The sequence below is a fragment of the Astatotilapia calliptera genome, chromosome 7 (assembly GCF_900246225.1).
Source record: "Astatotilapia calliptera chromosome 7, fAstCal1.2, whole genome shotgun sequence".
NCBI lineage: Eukaryota > Metazoa > Chordata > Actinopteri > Cichliformes > Cichlidae > Astatotilapia > Astatotilapia calliptera.
The window spans coordinates 19,876,476-19,897,532 of NC_039308.1; the positions used below are offsets into that span (position 1 = coordinate 19,876,476).

Here is a 21,057-nt window from a genome sequence, read left to right on the forward strand (position 1 = left end):
TTCAAGTGCTAAAAATAACCTAAAATGTAACAATAAAATTTCATCTTCAGTTTTCTGAATAACCGCTTCGAATACTTTACTCAATTACTTTTATGAGCGCTCATTACATAAGGTATGATGCACTGTTTTGTACAGCAACCAAAAAGGACTGAATCCCATTTTGATTTAGGTGACAAATTTATTAAAGTCCTGCCATTTAATTAGGAATCATCATCATCATCATCATCATCATTACCAGACAGAATAAATAAGACATAAAACAGGTTTTTTCCCACATAAACAAACATATACATCAGACCCCGGGTACTACAGTTCTTCCTTGGGGTGGTTTCTGGTAGAATGAAACAAACAAGTTACATCTGAGAACACACAAATGCATAGAAGTAATTGGATCCCTAGGTACCATTTAAGACAACATCTACAATTTTTGCCTATATCCCTGTTCAAGAATGTACAAAGTCCTCATATGCGGGTTCTTATTCATGTCCAAGAAGGGGTTTGTATAAAAATAAAGTCTCCACAATGATAAACCATTATATATATAGACATTTGGCAACAACCAGACATTTAAAGACTTTGAATGTTGAACTGAGTTCTGCACCTACTACACTTTAGTTAACAAAGAGCAGTGGGCGGAGAGGGAGAGTTGGTAAAGCAAACAAAAGGTTGATGTCTAAACTTTCTGAGTGTGTGTGTGGTCTCTATATTGTTCTTAAAGAGCTTATAGTGGTGTCTGAAAATGGAGAATTTTTGAAAAACTCCTTACTTTGCATACAGTATTACTACTGAAGGATAATTGTTAGGCCAAGTCCTTAAAATGAGGAGCATTGTCTTCCTTACTTTCATTCAGATAACACACTCCGAATGAACCTGTCAGTCAGCTATTGATGTGATCCAGGGACAGCAATCTGCTTCCTTTCCTTACCCAATCACAGCCCTGTGAGAATATTTTCCAACTCTTAAAATCCAACAGAAGACACAAAAAATGCAGAAAAAAAGCTCAAACTTGTTATTGTTGACCAATCAAAACTGCCCATGGTCCACTTCATCTAACCAGGAGGCAGGACTGGCTGGAAAATCTGGGTATCCGCCGCTGCTGCCGGTAGAGAGGTCTGAGCTGGGGCCGTTAGCTGCCCCCATGGAAACCCTCACAGCAGGGTTGATCCCAGGACCGCTGCCTTGGGCCATGATAGATAGGGCAGAATCAGGGTAGACCAGGTTGGAGATGAGAGGCTGGTGTCTTGGTAGTGCCTGAAGTGACCCCGGTGACTGAGGAAGGCTGTAGGGGCTGTTGGAGCGCATGTCGTGGAACTGGTCTTGAGAAGGGAGGACGCCGTGCTCAAGGGGGAAAGAGTTGCCCGCTTGGCGGCCTCCCATAGCTGGAGAGGACTCGCTCAGGCTGCTGTAAATGCCGTTAGTGTGGCCAAGCTCTGACATTGGTGGTTCATCTGTCAAACAAGGATAAAGATAAAGGAATAATTAAGATAATTAAGATTACAAGAGTAATAAAAAATAGCAGAAATGTTTGCAAAAAATGAACTTCAATAGAGCTGATGCAGTGTGTTCAAGTCAAGTAAAGCTGCACAAATGAGACTTCGCAAACCCATTTTCCTGATTCAAGTAACTTCCTCACATTGTTAGCTTGGTGAACTAATTATTAACCCTTCCTTGAATATAATAATATACTAAACCCAGAGAAAAATATGAAACGAGAGAATATGCTGTATGTCACACCTCAGCAAAAACCACAAGTGGCTTAGGGAGGTTATCAGAGCAGCTTGGGCTGCCAGCTTCCAGTTAGCTAATGTGTTTGTTCTCCAGTTACAACAATTCATCAGAAACATCCAGTCAACAAAGTACTTTCTGCAAGACGAAATTTTACTGCAGCACTTTGTGATGTGCCTGGAATATCAGACACTATATTCTTATTTGAATATCGTCACAGCTTCATGTATCGAAACGTGAAAGGAAAGCAGATTTTTGCTCTAAGTAAGCAAGTAAGACACATAGTCACAAAGCAGAGCAAAATAATAATAAAAAAAATGATGATAAAAATACTATTTTATTTTATCATCTGGTTTTTTTGTAAATAGCATTTGCAAAAGAAAGCCAAGTTAAACAGAAATGTGTTCAACTTCTTTTTAAAGGAGTCAGCTAAATGTAGCTGGAGTGGTAGATCTGGTGCCATTGTGTAAAAAGCTCTTCAATCTCATATGAGGAAAAATTCATTTGAGCCGGTCATCACTTTCCACTGCCTATCAATATTCCACAGTTCAACAATAATGATGGGTCTATTCAGTTTCCCTGCTTTATTATAAATATTACTCTTTACATACTTGCTCATGTGAAAACATATCATAGTAGGAAGGCAACAAGTGCATGTAATGAATTTAATTGTGAGCATGCTGGCTCACCTTTATGGCAGTTACACTTAAAGTGAAGGAGCCATCTTTATGTTAGTAGTAGAAGTTGTGCTTTTCTTAGGGCACATTTAAAAGAAGCTGTCTCTTCTCTCAGTTATTGCATTGTTGACGCTACCTGTGAAGGACACCTCTGCATCACTGTCCATGCCCTCCTCCTGGATGCTGTCCTTGTCAGATTTGGAGCTACCCCGTGACCTCTTCATATTGCGAAAGTACTGCCCCCATCTTTGGCGCCCGGCATCTTTCTTCAGCCTTTTTTCTTTAGCTCGCCTGTTCTGAAACCACACCTGCAGGGTTAAAAAAGAAGAAGAAGAAATTGTTTTTAGTCAAAGTTGCGATACTTCATGATAAATCATTAGATACAAATACAGTGTCTGACTGATTAAACTAATTAAATCATTTTCAGCTTGTTTTGTTTCTATCATTTATTTAATTTTCTCAGTGTAAAAGACTTTGAACAAGTAGCCACTTTTTTTTTCATCGTTATGACTTCTAAAGAAGTCAAAGTCTCCTACATCTGATGTCCTCAGCTCCTTACGTGATGCACATACTATGCTTTAAAGCATTAAAGCAAAATTAATGTTCAGAGACTGTCCGGACACCACTTCACACCCACTTCAGCTCAGGTGAGAGACTTGAGCAGTGACACTGAACAGTAATCCTTTTTGGTGTTACTGCTAGTGTCCCCAGCATCAGATTTATCATGCATTTAATTAACTTCATGACAGCTACAAGTCGTCCTCAACTTAGAGCAGACAGGTTATCTCGCCGGTGACTTCTAATATTTGAAATTTTGTGGCTTTGCTTTTGATCCGCTCAAACTCTGGCTTACAGACAGCAGTATATGTGCAGCCGGTAGTCTTAATTTGTCTGTAATCTCACTGCCTTCTGGTGTCTGTGAAGTCTGATACTAAATGCAAAAACTTCTTTTTTCTCATTCATTTTATCTTGCACACAAAATGTATTCATTTCAGTCACGAGCACAGAAAGCAGTTTTACATTCTTGTTAATGATATTCCACCCTGAGTGAACCCTCTTCACCCCTTCGCTTTCACTGAATAATGAGGAGCATTTTAGTGGCTTCTGTCTCTACTTTTGTCCTTGCAAATAAAACAATATATATGACCACCACCCAGCAACCAGGAGGGGGCTCTTCAGCAGCAGACAATATGCGAGGGGCCCTCTTAGCATTGTTAACGAGCTTGCACTTAAACAGTGCTGACGTTCAGTCGGACTTCATTTTACTCCATCTAGCCATAAATCCGCCCCCCACGCCACCCAGCAGGCACCCACACATATATGCACTTGTTCGTACAGTACACTTGTGCCAGGTCAGCTACAATTGTCCCTTGATAATGAAGTCAGGACACTAATGGAATAGCCTTTAATGGATAATAATGTACTCTACCTGCACAACCCGCATATCCAGACCCGTCTCTGATGACAGCTGCTCCCGCACATGGCGGGCTGGTTTTGGAGAGTTATTGTAAGCGTTCTTCAGTGTCTCTAACTGTTTCGCAGTGATGGTCGTTCGTGGCCTTTTTGCTGTAGAATCGGCCTCTGAAAGACAGATGGACAACATACAGTGTCAGCACTGGGCAGGCGTTTTTTTGAGATTCTATGTGGATCTGAAAAAGTAACAATATTTGTTACTAATATTTGTAAATGTGCAAAAATATTTAAAGACAAATTCAATATTTTTAACTGTACAACAGCTGTCAATCAATTTGCTATAAAGAAATAAGCTCCAGTCTAGTCCATCCAGCTAATTCTGTACAGACATCCTCAGTTGCCAACATTACAAACTCTGATAAATATACGTACTTATTACAGCAACCAACAGCACATAACCTGCATAACATCCTGTCTCCTAATTTTACATAAATAGATAAATTCCCTTCAGCTCATAAACCCTAAATCTGGATCCCTGTGCATAACTGCATCATGTCTGCACATCTGTTTGCCAGCACAGCAAAATACAAAGCCATCATCCAAATGGATGCTGCCCAAGTAATTGCACCCTGTCATTAGTAAAATAAACGTGTGTGTTTTTGGTGAAAACTTGTGTTCACTCACTGCATAAATCAGCACAGTAAATTCAAACAAACAGATGGGGAGATAAAAATCGGCCATGCCCACTCTGCCCTATCACGAATGAGCCTGCTGGGACTCTCAGTAATATGAGGTAAAGCAGAGCACTGATACAAAACAGAGTATCTGGTGAACGTGTTTTAGGCTGTTGGCCTGCGCCACCTCATATCATTTCAATGACTACAAGTCAGCTGTTCATTTCAAACCAGTATAAACACTGCATCTAACACTAAAGCTCAAATTAATCAGTGCCCCACTATATGCCACGGTTAAAGCAATGTTTTTTTAACAGCTATAATTGCAAACTTTTACTCTGAAACAGCTTTAGTGGTCTTGAAGCATGTTTAATTTTAATTATGGACTTTTTTAAAATCAAAAACTATCATGTAAGGGAATTATTTTATATTTATACACATGAATAAACGTTAGAAACTATTCCTACAAAAAATAATAAGTGGAATGTCAATTTGCAGCATTTGCAATGTAAAATTCATCCATGCAGACATGTATATATTGCAATGACTGTAGTGGAGAACAATTCCTGACGCCACTGTATATCATTTCCGTGCTGTAAATAATCCTGAAGCCCGCACAAACTCATACACGTGTATTCTTCTCTCACGGTCAGACATACATGCATCTCTCTCTTATTGAGTCTCTCCGCCCACTATAATAAGAGTTATTGAAAGCTGATCCTTTCAAGTGCAGAGTGCAGATGTAATCCTCCTGACCTGCGCTTTATGCAGTTTAGTATCGATCGGTTTGGAGGCAATGATGCAATTAGCGCAGGTGGGTCAAAGTTTAAGGATGACGTCTGTCATGGCAGGTTGCTTAAAACAAGCAGACACACAAAGTACAACATGCCGGAGCCTGGAGTCTGACCAACTGATTTGCCGACCGTTTCCCGATCTGTTACATATCTGCAGCTCACCTCTCTGCTTGGCGGTCTCGTAGTCGGCCTTGCAGACCAGCCTGCTGTCCTCCATCAAATAGTACTCGTCACCTGTCGCAAGTTGCCGCTTGCATACAATGCAGGCAAAGCAGTGCAGGTGGTAGACGAAGTCCTGCGCCCTCCTCACCACCTGTGTGGGCGGAATCCCCTGCTGACATGCTGCGCATTTGGTCCCGAATCTCCTTTTGGAAACAGAAGGTTGCCATCAGTATACATCTCATCCAGCAAGCCATAAATGGAAATTGAAAAGAAATAATTAATAATCAATGTCTTATTTAGCACTGGTTTATTTTCTGAAAGCTGCTCACTTGAAGAAATCGTCTTTGCAGTAGACACTGTCACCCCTGGTGAAGCACTTGTCCGCCAGTTGTGCCTGGCAGTCGCTGCACTTCAGGCACTTGCTGTGCCAGTGGCGATCAAGCACTTTGAGAATAAAGCGATCGACGATGTGTTGATTGCAGCCTGCACACATTGGGATTTCTGCGGGAGACAAGATGGAATCACAGCATTTTAGTCTGTTAAACGAGACGAGAAATGAAAGGAAAAAAATCACGAAGGGAATCGGTGCGCAAAATGACAGCCGGGCATGCTCATTGTGTTTAAAGAGACTCTGAATAATTATCTCCTAATGGACACAACTGTTTAATTATGCAAGACTCCCAATAAGAAAACGTCCCGCTTTATAGATAAAATAAAGAGCGGGAGGGTCAAAACACTGTAAATATAATGATAGTAATTAGATTTTTCATTTCACCTGACCCATTCTTCTCTTTTTAGCCCTTTCATCTATTTGTGTGTGTGCGTGTTTTTTAAAAGTATTGGCACATTTTTTTTAATAGCATCATTTATGTCCTGTTCATGCTTATGATCTAGGCCTAAAAACACTGGCAATCATTGATTTTATATATGTATTATTTATTTTGTTGTCGTATGAAATAACATAAAATTGAAGTCAGTTATTAGTTGTAAGCTAAAATTTAATTGGACAATTCATTTGGTAATTACGAGGATTAATTGTTGGCGTTTTACAGACGCCCTCTTTGTCTTGTTCACTTTTGAAAAAAAAAAATTCATAGAAGTCACGGAAAAAGGAAAAATGAGACTATAATTTTTCATGCATTAAGTAGTAAAATCGCATTTAAAACCGAACAATTAGGCACATTTAAAAACTGAATAATCAACGATTACATTAAAAGTGATGTGTTATAAGCTATAAAATGATAAGAAATCGGCTAAATATGAATGTTTTTAAACTGCTTTGTGAGGCACACGTCGACAGTTTGTAACAACATTCATTCGTTTAAGGTAAAACACACTAAAACTGAAGAAAATGTGCATGGATTGAGATGTGCATACACGCTAACAGCGATTGCTGGTTTGCCTGTAAATTTCCCATGTTTGACTCCCCGGATAAAAGAGAGGCCTCACATGACCTGACACTACATTTTAAAGTATTTTTTATAATGTTCCTTCAGTGTACTTCCCACTTATGAAGCTATAAAATGAATAGATTTTAGAGACGCTTTAAGCGTTTAGCATTAAAACTGCACAAAGGCAAAATAAGGACAGCTACAATGGCAGGTAAAACCTTACGAGTCCTCTTTATTATTAATTAAAAGAAGCTCAACCACTTCATATTCCATCCGTGCAAGGAATCGCATTCCTATTGTTCTGTTGCGGGCTGCTCATAAAATATGAACGAACCATTTCTTCTGGTATCACCAGCAAGCTGTGCACAAGTGCGGTGGCAGCCACATCAAGAACAGGTGTATCCAGGTCATCATTAATTCAGAGAGCTCTGTAAAACTAGAAAGCTGCGGCCTGTAGTCTCACGGCACACACCAACATGGTGTCCAAGCAATTTGCTCACCTTGGAGGGCCCACTTCAAAATACTAAAATGATACACGAACATCCCAGCTGAAATTACACGCATCACGTCAGCAATCTGATAACTGATCAAAATGAACGGTCATAAATATATAACCATGTTCGCGCATTTAAAAACAAAAACAACAACTTGTGAATGTTTACAAGAAAAAAATGCCCAGTTTATTTCTGACTGCAAAATATAGAAAACATAATTAGAGATTCGAACGGTGGATAAATCTGAGTTAAACCGGATTTAACCTCCACACAGAGCATCAAACGAAATTTGAAAGACAGTTCAGGCAGATCAAAAGTTAAAACCCGGTGCTTACGATTGCTCCTGCAGAAATGTGGAGCAACACGAAATGACACGCTGTCAGTCCTGGAAGGTTTTATTTTCCAAAATAAAAAGACTGCAGCTGTGGAACATCACCAGTTATGATAGCGCACGCTCAACAGACAGCAATCCCCGTGCAAGTCCCGTGGCCGTATATGACGGCCTTTTTAAAAGGTGTGTGTGAACACATGCCACACACACACACACACACACACACACACACACACACACACACACACACACACACACACACCCAAACGTATGTGCAAAACGAACAATGTGATTATATTTTGCCTTGGTTACCTTTTTGCAACTCCTCGCTGTGAGCCAGCAGAGCGAACAGCATCTCCGCGTTATTTGGTGCCTCTTTTGGAGAGTTGAGCTCAGCATGTCCATCCATTGCTCATGATTAACACTTACATTAAATCAAACCTGCTTTGCTTGTGTCTATCCAAACACACATACACACACTCACACCGGACGTGTTGTCAAATTCGAGCTTGCAGGAGCCCGGGATTGAAACACAAACGCGCGAGAGTCCAGGAGAGCTCGCTTTTATGCTTCCCCGTGCTGAAGCCAGGGCTGTATTACGCTGCGCCGTTTCCTAGGCGACAGGGAGATGGATTAACATCACCTACTGAGTACCTTACCCCGGATCCGAATAAACAGGAGGTTAGGGGAGAAGCTAATAGCTCTTCTGTGCTCAGTGAGGCACTATAATGTTGTAGCCTATTACTTTACAAACATGAAGAGAAAAGATCGAAAAAAAGCACTTATTTTTATTGAACTGAAATCTATTTGTCTATATGATAGATAGTCATATATGTTTTCATGAAAAAATAATCATACAACACAATATTGTGGCAATAACGTTTGATATGTCTTCTTTAAACGCTTAAAGTTTTGTTTTAGGCATAAAAATATCGTAAATACTGAAACACCTGGAAACTTTTTTTCACTGGGTAATTGTAATGATTTAACTATTTCAGATGCTACAACTGCAAAAAAGAAAACATACAAAAAAAAAACCCCCTGCATGTGCAACCTGATCACATACAACGACCATAGCGGAGCGTGCCTAGAAAAGGTAAGTATACTAAGTCTCAGCTTTTATTTTTTTAGTAAGTTTTTTGTGTTTCTTCCAATTAATTACATTTTGTAATGTAAATTATTTATTTATGTATTTATTGGTTCATGTTCTCCTAAAAAAAAAAAAATTACTGTGATTAAAACTGCCACACGACTAAGTATACGCCTTAATTCAGATTCCAATGCATGCGTAAAAGAGAGAATAATAGCTTTTAACTAAAGCAATTCCATCTATTTCATAATAATAATAATAATAATAATAGAGTAAATTGTATGATTTCATGAGTGCTTTCTTTTTGCATTCCTCCGCTCGGTCAGATTTTTACATTCATTGTAAATATCTTACTAACTCACGAACACATGCATAACTGAGCACGCATACGCAATCTCCATGTCATGTTGAGTGTCTGCTTGAAGACAAGTGTTTATTCAGGGGAGAGATTGGCTGTTCAATAACATGTTGATCGGGCCAGCACCCCAATGAATTTTATTGACACTGATCTTTGGCACAAAAGAGCGCCTGGGGAAATCTCGGGTAGTGCCACAACCGCCAGGACCCGCTGATGAATCTAAAATCAATGTCCCATTTGCCTGTATTTCAGAAGTATATGAACGACGTTTTGGAGAAAGGTGTGGGGTTCATGTGTGCCCCTCTTACTTTTCAGCTTTGTAATAATATTTATGTCATATTGATCGCTCACTTTTGAGGGGGTGAGCCGACAGTAATGTGGCAACAAAGCCATAAAATGACTAATAAAGGTTATCTTATCAGAGAAGTGGCAAGTCGGTTAGGAAAAAGGTTGCAACGTTGATAAAACATGTATTTAAAAAAAAAAAAATCAAAATACAAATGTTTAAATCTGTTGAAACATGTGGCGGAAATCGGATTGAAAAATATTTTAAGATTTGAATGATTCTTTATTTCAGATAACATAAGTGACTAATGCTACAAAATTGTTCCAGAATCTAGCGAAATGAAGAAGCATCGAACATGAGACTTTTCTGGACACTAAATAACATTTCTAGACTACAATCTACTAACAATTCAAAGCCTAAATTCCATTTTCCCCCCCCATAACCAGCCCCCAGTAGCGGCCTCAGGTGTCCCACCTGTCAGGGCAGGTGGGACACCTGTTGAGCATGTGTCGTGTTGCTGGGTCCGCTGGTGGGAGCGACTTCTTTCCTACTGGCAGTCTGTCGTGCGTCCTCACAGAGGCTGTTATTGCCACAGCGGGCCCAGTGCTGTCCCCATATCCGCTTCCTGCGCCATGAGCACGGGCGGTGTGAAATGACAACACGCGCATAACATCTGTTCCTGTGAGTCTCCAACAATGAAGACTCATTACGGATTCATAACGTCTCCCACACGCAGTGCAGAACAGGCGTCTCTAAACAGTCTATATGCACCACCGTGGGTTGCCCAGCAGTCTTCCTGCAACTTTTTTTTTAGTGCAGTAACATAAATGCCTTATTTATGTTAGGTTTTTTTATTTAATTTTTTTTATTTACACAGGTTTGCACCTATTTATATATTTAGCGTTACAGCGACTGTTTCATGCTTGTTACAGATCACTTAAATTAATTTTCAGTCCTGCTATGCCGGACAGGATCGTGACGAATTCACGGACCCACGGCGCCCAATTAAACTGTATTTGATAGCTGTGTTTCTCCAAACCCTTTGCGTAATTTGCATCAGTTGTAAAAACAGGCAGGCTGTTTTCTTACCTTGGCCAGAATTGTACCGGGAGAAATTCCCGGTGTTTTGACAGCTTGATCCCGGGTGTTCAAGCAGCATTTTGAAGATGATCCAAAACGAAGACTCACGTCTGTGATTCAGCAGCAACAACAACAAAACCTCTAACGCGACACTGAGAATGTGGATTCAAAACCCCGCACTGTCCTGGAGACTTATCCTCTGGAGATGAAGCTGAGGTTTGTTCAACTCTGGATGAATTTCGGCAAAAAGTTAAAAAGAACTTCCGTGGACCTTTTCCCGTTCGACAGCCAGCAGGAATTGAAACTTTGAATATTCATCAAGTTGATCTTGAACGTTGTGTCGATACCATTGAAATGAGAAGTGGGAAAGTGAGCCTGCACCCTGCAAAACCTACTTCAGCTGAAATAATCAGCGGTCAGCGCTGCCTCTGTCCAGGGTGCTGAAAGGGGAGTTTCCCTAAACAGGCTCGAGGGGTGTGTGCCGCTCAGATATCCCCAGAGGCTATCTTTAAGCGCGCTCACACACGCGCGCACGCACACTTGCCCTCCCCCTCTCTCTCCCTCTCTCTCCCTCTCCTTATCTATGTTGTGTTGCACGTGCCTCTCTTTCAAGGCGCACAATGGGGCAATTGGGCAGTGCTCTTCTCCATTTTATTTGATTAAAAATAGACCGGCACTGCATTAGGTAGATGGAATGAAGATGCCATTATGTAAGCTTATTAAAGTAAACTCACTTTAAAAAAAATAATGCTTGAATTAAACACATTTTTCCTTCTGGGACTAGTTTACTGAAATAAACATCAATCGCCTAAAAACAGAAAACAATACATAAAATAATTCAACATGTTTTAATAAGCTGTTTTTCTCCTCCAGTGTAAAGTGGTAAAAAGGGGCATCGCTAAAATGAATTTTTTTGGCTGGTCTCGTGACTGTGAACTGGTCCCATTAGCACCATATGAGACATAACTACACTGAGCAATTTCCTACAGCTTTGATTCAATTTTCCTCGCCCAGCACCCCAGCCCCATGAGTGGTGTAAGCCAATTAGATTCACTACGCTGTTCATTAGTCCACTTGAGGCAATTAGTCCACACATCAAAACATCCAAAGAAATCAACAAGTTCCCCCCCACCCCCACCCCTCTCACATTCATCATAACTGAGCATCGCCACATCTCCTCTATAACCTCCTATAAACACTCACATTTATTATTGCATGACATTAAGCTCAAAACATGCCTGCTGGATGCTTGTTTTCATGGGTGACTTTTTGTTGTTTTGTGGGCAGTAATCTCTGGTCAACAAGGCTGCACGGATCCCTGTACAGATTAAGGGAGAACTGTAAATCTGGAAGGAGCTGAACGCAGTAACTAGGCTCCTAAAGCCAGTGCAGCATCAAAGGAGCTTAAACCAGAAGCACAACAACAGGGCTGCTTTCCTTTTGCTCTCATCAGCTGTCTTCTCTGATTGTGTTCTGCATTATAAAATTATGTAATTACATATTTATCACATAGGATATAAAACAGATCTGGGTTAGGAACAATTAATAATTGATTAATATCCCTATTAATTCTACAATTCTATTATTTCCGTATACTATAAGTGCACAAATTCTCTATTTTTGGAGGAATGTGAAGCATACACTCATGAGCGATTAGAAATCCATATCTAAATTTGTGTCACTACAGCTTTTTCCATGGGCACTTTCTTTTCTCTGCCAGTCTTTTTGTGTTATTCTATCCTCAGCTCCCTCACACGAGTATTATGATGATTATCCAAAAGATGCCGAGGCTCTTTTCCCTGTTTGTTTGGCTGCTGTGAAACCTCAAGTGTCATCACAGAAAATTGGTAAAGTGTAATACACCTGGGTCCTACTTAAGAAAGCAGCTGCAATCAGCTCCTAATGATTCCATATAAGACTCTGCCTTTTACACCCATGAGAACTTTATTTTTTTATTTTTTTTATCATCTCACAAGTGCCACACAAATGAGGGCTACTTCAAAGCACACACAGGGTGCTTCACATGAAACCTCTGTTGTCCTTCAAGTGGAGGCACTTTTCTGAACAAGCGAGTGTTTTGGTGAAGGACACAAATTTATACTCAGATCTGTTAGGTTTCAAACGTAATAGAAAATCAACTTCACTTATACTTGAATTCTTTTCTCTAAAATGATTCCAGTTGGAGTGGTGGAAAACCCACCTCGCTCCTCCACTATCTATCTATCTATCTATCTATCTATCTATCTATCTATCTATCTATCTATCTATCTATCTATCTATCTATCTATCTATCTATCTATCTATCTATCTATCTATCTATCTATCTATCTATCTATCTATCTATCTATCTATCTATCTATCAGAGCTTGTTTCCCTGAATAAGGATGATAATAATAATAATAATGATACTACTACTACTAATAATAAAAAGAAGACACAGAGTTGAAGAGCTGACACTTTAGATGCGAACTAATCATAAACATGAAGATTCTGTTGTATGTTGTATCACATTATCACCAAGTCACAACATATTTATATGCATCAGTTTGTGCTGTTTTAAACTTAATGTAATTTGTACTAAGCCCTTAATGGATATAGAAGGGAAAAAGTGCACTTTCTGATATAAAACTAGACTATTTTGATTAATTTGTGATCATGGATGTCGAGTAAGTTTAGCATCTACAGAAAGACAGCTGTAAAAGAGAGCTCCAGGGGAACTAGGAATCCTTTACCTCTTACTTACTTCTGAATTAGACAGAAGCATCACTGAATTTGTAAATTTTGCTTGTCCTACTAGTACTGCTATTACTACTCAACTACTCAAAAAATAGAAAATGGAATTTTAATTTTAATCAAACTATGTATATGATTTTAGTATGCTGTAAAGTTAAACAGAGATCAAGCCTGTTTGTTACATGGAGTAAATTTTGTTGCATCTCTTTCTTTTGTTTTGCTGTGTATAATATTTTATCACAGTAACAAACATTTATTGCATCATTTCTTGGCAGGGTCTCAGGGAAGAGTCTACCAAAGACAGAGAGAATATGCTGGCCCTCCTCACTGGAGTGGTGACACTGCTGCATCTCCAGAAATGAAGAAAGGATGAACCACATTTATTACAGTTTTTCTCGATTGGCTTGGCTCATTTCTTGAAACTGAGATGACATTCTCAAAACCATAAGGTCATTTGGCCAAACAGTCTTACAGTTCTGCCCAACATTATAGCTCACTAGCAAAATCAAATATCTTTACCCAAACTCTTCGTCCATGCTTCAAAAGCAGATTCCTTTTCCATATAAAAGGCCAGTACAGTCAAAATAGCACAGATCCTTCTCAAGTGCCTTGGCACATGTGCATTCATTTAGTGCTTTTGTCAAAATAACCTGGATGGTTTAGCACAACACCGTGGATCCCCTGCAAAAGCTCATATCTCTCCCAAAAGAGTTTATCCATGTGTCAAAACTAAATATCCTTCCCATATAAATAGTCAATGCCCCCAAAATGCATTATACCTTTGGCATTGTTTAAGCACTGCAAGTCAAAATGCTTAGACGTTATGTCACTGAGGCACAGGTCCAGCAACAGAATACCACTATGAATAAAACTAAAAGATTTTACAGTAAAATCAGCCTCCAATAAACCACTCATACTCAAGGAAACTGTAAACATTGTCATTCGTACAAAGAAATGTTAACATTAGAGAACATACTGTGAAAAGAAAACATATACAGGATTCTGTAAATGTGAACAGTTATAAACACAAACAAAAAACAAAAAAAAACACAAATAATTACAGTACTCTAGGCCTACACACACACCAACACTGAATAGTTCAATAGCATAGTTCTGTATCTGTTTGCCCTGCGAAAGGTTTGGATGATGGAGGAGACTGTGGACCGAGGCACATTAGGCTGCACTCGGCGACCTGCCTCTGCCATTGTGAGGCGATGGTTTATAACGTGGTCAATAAGGGTGGCCCGGATTTCATCTGGGACATCATGGTGCCTCCGTGCTCCTCAGCCTCTTCCCCCTATTCCTCCACGCATTCTCACTCCTCCTCTTCCTCTTCTTCTTCCTCCTCTTCCTCGAGCAGGAAGTTGCTGTTGTACTTGGCGAGGTGCTTCCATGTTCACACTGCAAATGAAACTGGCCCCAGGCCAAGCTCTGTCTATATACTTTTGGCAGCAGTCATAATCATAGACAACACCTGTCAGGTATCTAAACAACCTGCTTGATTGGTCATCTGAGATGTGGGAAACTGCTCCTTCGTTAGTTCTAATTTCACCTGATTGATTGTCAAGTACTGTCATAACTTTATCAAATGTTCCAAGATATTCTTTCATGGTATTATATCTTTGACTAATTTTGACAGTTGAACAGACAATTGTGCATATGATGACTTACACAATGAAACCATGCTGATATGTTTTGGAGTGAGTAACCATTTCACTGAAAAATCAACAAATCAGTTTAGATCGCCAAGATCTATTTATTTGGAAAATGTGCTAAATGTGGGCTCATTGTGCTAACTGTAGCTACTTGTACATAATCATTTGAAAAGAAGCACAGAGTCACCTGAGACATGTACTAAAGCATTTGCAATTTGATAAAACCAATGAAAAATGACATTCTGTTGTGAACAATTGCAAGGTGGTTTGGAGATTTGTCCATGTTATTTTGAGAATGTCATCTCAGTTTCAAGAAATGAGCCAAACCAATCGAGAAAAACTGTAACAGGAACATCAACTGGAGAAGAAGTACGAAGAAAAGGGGGGGGGGATAAACACTAGGAATAAATGTGTGAAGATCTCCAGCAAAAAAATAAAACTGTCTATGTAAGCAGGAGGAGAAGAAACTGTAGGAGCAACTAAACACAGAGCTGCGGTTTGGGGAAGGCCTCGAAGGGGACTGGTGGTTGGTCCCGGGCCTGGTAAATCACCATGTACTAAATAGAAGTGAAGAAGTGAAAGAACTGAAAAGGGCTCGGAGGGTGGGGCACAGTGTATCTATGGTTATATGCATCAAATAGATATGGATGAATTAAAGGCAATGTTAGGAGAATTCATTCAAGTTCATCAAGTAACAAAAAAACTCCTGTTTGTAGTTTTGTTTTAGGTTTTCTCTTTAAATAATGTTTTAAAATCAAATCAATTCACAGACTTACAGCAATATTTTTCACTTCTTTCCCTTCCTCACTCTGAAGTCACATTACATTCATTCAGCCAACTTGTGTGCTCCAGGCTGTAGAAGTGCATCTTCGGTTCAGCCGGTAGTATTTGAAACCCATCTTGGAAGAACCCTGTCTAGTAGCTTTTCTGTAAAAGACAGAAAACAAAAGAAACATGGATGACTATTTAATTGAGCATGAAAGTGAGAAGGCAGTCAAAAAGCAAAGATGAACATAATCAGGGACATGTGGAACTGATGCATAATGGGTTGTTGTGACTAAAATTTGCACTTTCCGTGGATTTCGGTGATTGCTAAAGCTTCCAGTATGTTTACATGCACAAGCAAACAAACAAACAGTAACAAAGACCACATTCACAGAGCAGAGTTGATTACATTTCAGCCAATAAACGTAGTTGTAAACTTCACTTAGCAGAATTCTTCCCTCGGTCATTTATAACTCCAGTAAGATTTGAAGTTAACAATCCTTAAACGATATCACAGAAATGCCTTTTTATAGTGATAGAACCAAGCTGTCAAATATTTTCCATATATTTGTAACAATAAAATTCTGAGTAGTTTTCAACACCACGAAAATTGATAAAGTCCTTATTCTAACTTAAAAAAATAGAGGTACAAAGAACTTAATATTTTAAAAATAAGTCTCTTTAGTCTTCTACCATATGCTGACAAAAGGCTTTTAAGGATTTCTCTGATATTTTTTGAAACTTTTGAGTTTAAAGAGGATCCAAAATATTCTCAGATGCCCTTATTGCAGCACACAATGCTTCTATGATCCTTTATTCAATTTTACATCTTTGCATACATCCAGAAACGTTACTCTGTTTTCCTTCCTTGTGTCTATTTGTATAACTACTTATGCACAGCTGAGTTGGGGGGCTGAGTGTTGCTGCAGGGGGTCCGTGTGCACCAATGGCACCCCTCTGACACCAGTCTGCCATTGTGCTCCTGTCATGATCGATCATGTCCTCCAAAGACTGGCCTTGTCCTGGAGGGAGGAGACCAATCACACGCCTCATTACCCAGGCTTGGTTACTCCTATGCGAAGTAGTCCCAAGACACCCCAGCCTGTTGCTGTCTGGAAAGAAGTAGGAAGAGTCCAAATGTGTGTGAGGGGTATAGAAAAAGAGAGAGAAAGATAAAAGATTAGCAGGATGATGTCAGGGAAGGCAGCAGAATCAAACCGGAAATTGAAAAGTAAGCCTTTACAGCGAATAACCCAAAAAGTTTCCGATTGACTGAGTAGACCCTAAGAGCATCTAAACATACTGAAAATAATAATTTAGTTAAAGTTACACTTTCTGTGCCCTCTGAGCAACCATCCTCTATTTTTCAACCACAGCCAGGAACTCTCATTGTTTTGAAATGGCTCCATCTGGCAAGGTTTCACTGACCAGGCGAGCTGAGGGTCGTTCCCCTAGCAGCTGGCTAAACTGCCCAACCGCTTTTCTGCTCAGCCCGGCGACTAACCGACACTCTCTGGTGGCTTTGCTGCTCAAACATACACAAACACGCACACACACAATGCTGCACAAGGCTAACTGTCCACTGGCCTGCCAGTCTTGAGGTCAGCTGGCTTGAGTTGAGTTTGGGGGGGTGTATGCTTGAAGGGTGGTGTGGGGCAAGATGGGTGACACCATTTAGCCCTTTGTTATATGCCAAAGAGAAGGAGTGTTACATGTGTACTGCAAAGAATTTAAAATGATCTTTGGGGGAAAAAATGACAAGTGCTTTAAAGCTCTATGTTTTGATTGATTGTGATCATTCATTTATATGGTTAACTCAACAGCTGGCCCTTAAGAACTGAATGCAGATTTCATTATTTGTGTGTGAGGGTCTATGCTGCGCTAAAAAGCCTGCCAGTGCCGCCAATCAACCCCTTTGAATATTGATATGCTAATGACGAACAACACAGGGAACAATGCTTGAATGCTACCACTGGAAAGCGGTACAATGGCACTCCAGTCAGGCTCTGACACTTTTACCACCCAACATGTGTCCCTAGTTTCATGCTCAGACAATAAAGGCCAACAACTGTCTGTCCATTTATACAGGGGATTCTGTTACTCAGTGCGGATGCACTGTCTGGGGGTCCTGACTGGTTACATTGTGTTTTAGCTGTCTTTGTCCAAGATGGGAAACATAAGCATTGTAGAGCAATGATAAGCCACCCCAGAGGCAGACATAATGCCTACGAAGTCAGAGGTCAAACCTTTCAAGCAGAGCCGAAGCTTGACCTTGCGCGTCATTCCAGATGTTGACCTGCCTCAGGGATCTATCTGGTTTGTAGGTGGCATTTTTTGAGAGGAAATCAGAAGTTTTAAAGAGCTTACCAGTTATCTAAGCTTTAAAAGGGCAGGTTATGCCCATCTAATCAGGTTTGTTAGCCCAGATGGGAGATCCAAACTATGCATATTGATATGTTTTGATCAAAAGAAGCATCCTTGCTGCCAAGCATACCATCTATAATCCAAGGGTCCTATTGGTAGATTCTTCTTTTTTTCTATCAGAACATCAAATATATCATGCGTGTGATGTATGTGTGACTGAGATTTGGTATTTTGTGCAGGGACAGGAGAAGCTGAGGATGGAACCAGCTGATACAACACCTGAACCACATCCTTATAAACGTGAATAGAGTACCACTTATTAAATCTCCTCACTCTATCACTGTCTTATCCTTTTATATTGCAATAACTAGATGGAAAGTAGAGAGTGAAACAGTGATTAGTGGCTATACGAGGCAACAGCGACCTTGGATGATGCTCGTAATCACTCTACTGCAAAACGAATGTATTTATTATTAGTAGTTTATTTGCTGATTAATTATACTCCATTTCAGAGCATACCAGACAGCCATCCTGCCATTAGTATTGCATGGGTCAGCCATTTTAAAGCTAGCATTTATCATTATGTCTCTGCACTATTAGTTGCTATTATTACTGAGCTTGTAGGGACACAGTAAATGAGTAAATGAGAACCAATTAAACGAACTGTTCAAATGACACATGATTTGCCACTCTTTCCTCAACCACTGCTTGTGTGTTTCTTCATATGACAGAGGATTTGAAACTGAATTCAGAGTTGCCTCTGACTAAAAAACTAATGGTTAAAGATGGATGTTTGTATACCTCTTGTGAGTGGAGGACATAATGTGTTTTTCTTTTTTTGTCTTTCTTTTCCACTGAAGGGAGGGGGTGGGGTAGGTGCTTGTGGTCTAAACATTACGGATAAGGGCCCCGGCACACGCCTGCATGATGTTCGGTAATCCTACAGTCTCAGACTCATGACCCACTTTCTTGGAGAAACATGATGGAGCAGCAGCCTCCTCTTACCCATGAGGAGCCTCCAGACGCGGGGTGGAGGGGTGGAACAATCCCCCCTACTCTGTCAAGACAAAGGAAAAGGCAGACTCCTGTAAAGTCTCCCAAAAGCCAAATAAGAGGTTCAGGAACACTAATACCCAAACCTGATGCTCTTATTAGTTCAATCTGATGAATAATTCAGAGGATGTGCCACTTTGTTTCCAGTCCGGAAAAATAAAGGAAAAAAAAATCTGTTAGTTGAGGACTTTATATATTTTTAGGTGGTTCTGCTGATACGCTTAAGATTCTTTGTGAATATCATGTTTTTTCAGGAAACCTTTGTAAAAATGTGCATTTATGCAGACGATGTTCTATTTTACTGGAAGATTTAAAATTTAAGTCGGTCAGTGGACCAAAGTGGCAAATACAGCCGCTGAGTGATCTTGGCCTTCATGTCAGATGGTTCTTCTTGAGAAGATTCTTAATACTTCATGCTGATCTGCCAATTCAATGTAGTTCTTTTGTTAACTACATCAGGAAATGGGAAGACTTTAAAGCAAGGATCTCAGCCATTTCCTAATTAAACTACTGAATTAAGCAGAGATCATCCACCGATACAAAGGAAATGAAATGAAAAGAACAGCTTCTCCACTATTATGTCTCATACCTTGGAAACATGCTGACCGACATCATGGCACGCGCTGAAGGCAAATAGGTCAACAAATGCTGCATTATGCATTAGATCATATCACCACCATACTTCTTATTCTTTTTATTAACCATCACCACCCGCCCCTGCTCTTGCTTTTTTGTTGCTGAAAACACACAGCTCTTACTTCTCTCTTTATCTTAATCCCTGGCAGACTTTAAGTGTCTGGCATCGAGGCAAAATCCCAAACTGCAGAGGAGCGTGTTTGGAGACCTAATCCCCTTACCCATAGACTCGAGTTGCCCTCAATTCACCTCTCCCAAAGTAGGCCAAGAACAAGGAGCCACAACAGAGAGGCAAGCGGCTTCACGAGGCTCAGTATTATCACGCGTCCCGACAGACAGGCATGAATGACACATACGTTGGCACATGCACACAGACGGATACATGGACTGATGGTGTATAAGCTGGTATACAGTACTATATAGACACATATGTGACAAGCTGACACACAGACACACCCAGATGCTAACCTGAATCATTAGACTTCTTCGACTTCTTTTATGTTCTTCAACAGTCAGATTTCGGTGTTTCAATCATCCAAATTGAATCATCTCCATATTCTGTTTCAGCTGATTAGATGATGACTTTCTGTGTACAGCTTACTGGGTCTTATTCTTAGCAGAACAGGAGGGGCTCAGTATTAACTGTTTACACAAATCAATAGTGTTCCAGATCATATCCTGCATGCAAGCGACGCTGTCCACATAGACAGTAGGTGTAAATACTGACATGTCTGCCTTGGACAATTATTCTTTGTTATTCAGGTTATTATTGACTTAAACATATGCATAGAGGTCAATACAATACCTCAAAGTCCCCTAAAAAAGTAGATTTGTGACATCTGTAAATAGTCAATGGTGCAAGACCTCAATACTTGAAATGTGTAATTCACTTGTATTTTTATTTTTATTCCTATTTATTCTATTTATCCCCTTCGTATATTTTATTTATATCTGTCTCTGAATTTTATAAGCGTGTGTGTGTGTGTGTGTGTGTGTGTGTGTGTGTGTGTGTGTGTGTGTGTGTGTATATAACATTCTGTAATTGTAACTTCTGTCGGTGCTGTGCTTTTTGGAAACCGAATTTCCCAGAGGAACCCACCTGAGGGATTAATAAAGTTCTATCTTATCTTTTTTTTTTTTTTTTCAAAACTTGTATATGTGGCTTTTTGCTATTTTATTCCACTTGTGGCCAGTGACACTGGGATTTGCAAATTTAAATATGATTTAAGTGATGGCAATAAAATAAACATTTAATGTTCTGTGAAATATGCACTTCTTTGTTCATGTAAATCAAATATATGGCAAATGCATGGAAGCTAATCATTTAGCTGTCACTATCCTCAAGCTGCATGCCAGTAAACAAATGTGATTCCTTT

The 21,057-nt window shown here is 39.8% G+C and overlaps 1 protein-coding gene across 3 annotated transcripts; it reads right to left on the bottom strand.

Moving 5' to 3' along the window:
• Positions 1-220: 220 nt before the first annotated feature.
• On the bottom strand, positions 221-10,954 carry lhx3 (LIM homeobox 3). Of its 3 annotated transcripts, none has more exons than XM_026173671.1 (6): positions 10,485-10,954; positions 5,775-5,946; positions 5,446-5,648; positions 3,832-3,983; positions 2,539-2,710; positions 221-1,448 (listed from the first exon to the last, which is right to left on the bottom strand). In XM_026173671.1, the coding sequence occupies exons 1-6, from the start codon at positions 10,552-10,554 to the stop codon at positions 1,024-1,026; spliced, it is 1,194 nt and encodes a 397-aa protein (XP_026029456.1). In that variant the 5' UTR covers positions 10,555-10,954; the 3' UTR covers positions 221-1,023. The 3 variants fall into 3 exon arrangements, with proteins under 3 accessions (XP_026029456.1, XP_026029455.1, XP_026029454.1); XM_026173670.1 differs by lacking the exon at positions 10,485-10,954 and adding an exon at positions 7,974-8,452 and having other exon boundaries at positions 5,446-5,645; XM_026173669.1 differs by lacking the exon at positions 10,485-10,954 and adding an exon at positions 7,974-8,450.
• Between the last annotated feature and the right edge of the window lie 10,103 nt (positions 10,955-21,057).

Coding starts and splice junctions, on each gene's coding strand:
- lhx3 (XM_026173669.1), bottom strand. CDS start 8,070: ATGGATGGACATGCTGAGCTCAACTCTCCAAAAGAGGCACCAAATAAC. Junction 3,984..5,445: donor CGAGACCGCCAAGCAGAGAG/GTGAGCTGCAGA, acceptor TCTGTCTTTCAG/AGGCCGATTCTACAGCAAAA. Junction 2,711..3,831: donor TGGATATGCGGGTTGTGCAG/GTAGAGTACATT, acceptor TTAACCCTGCAG/GTGTGGTTTCAGAACAGGCG.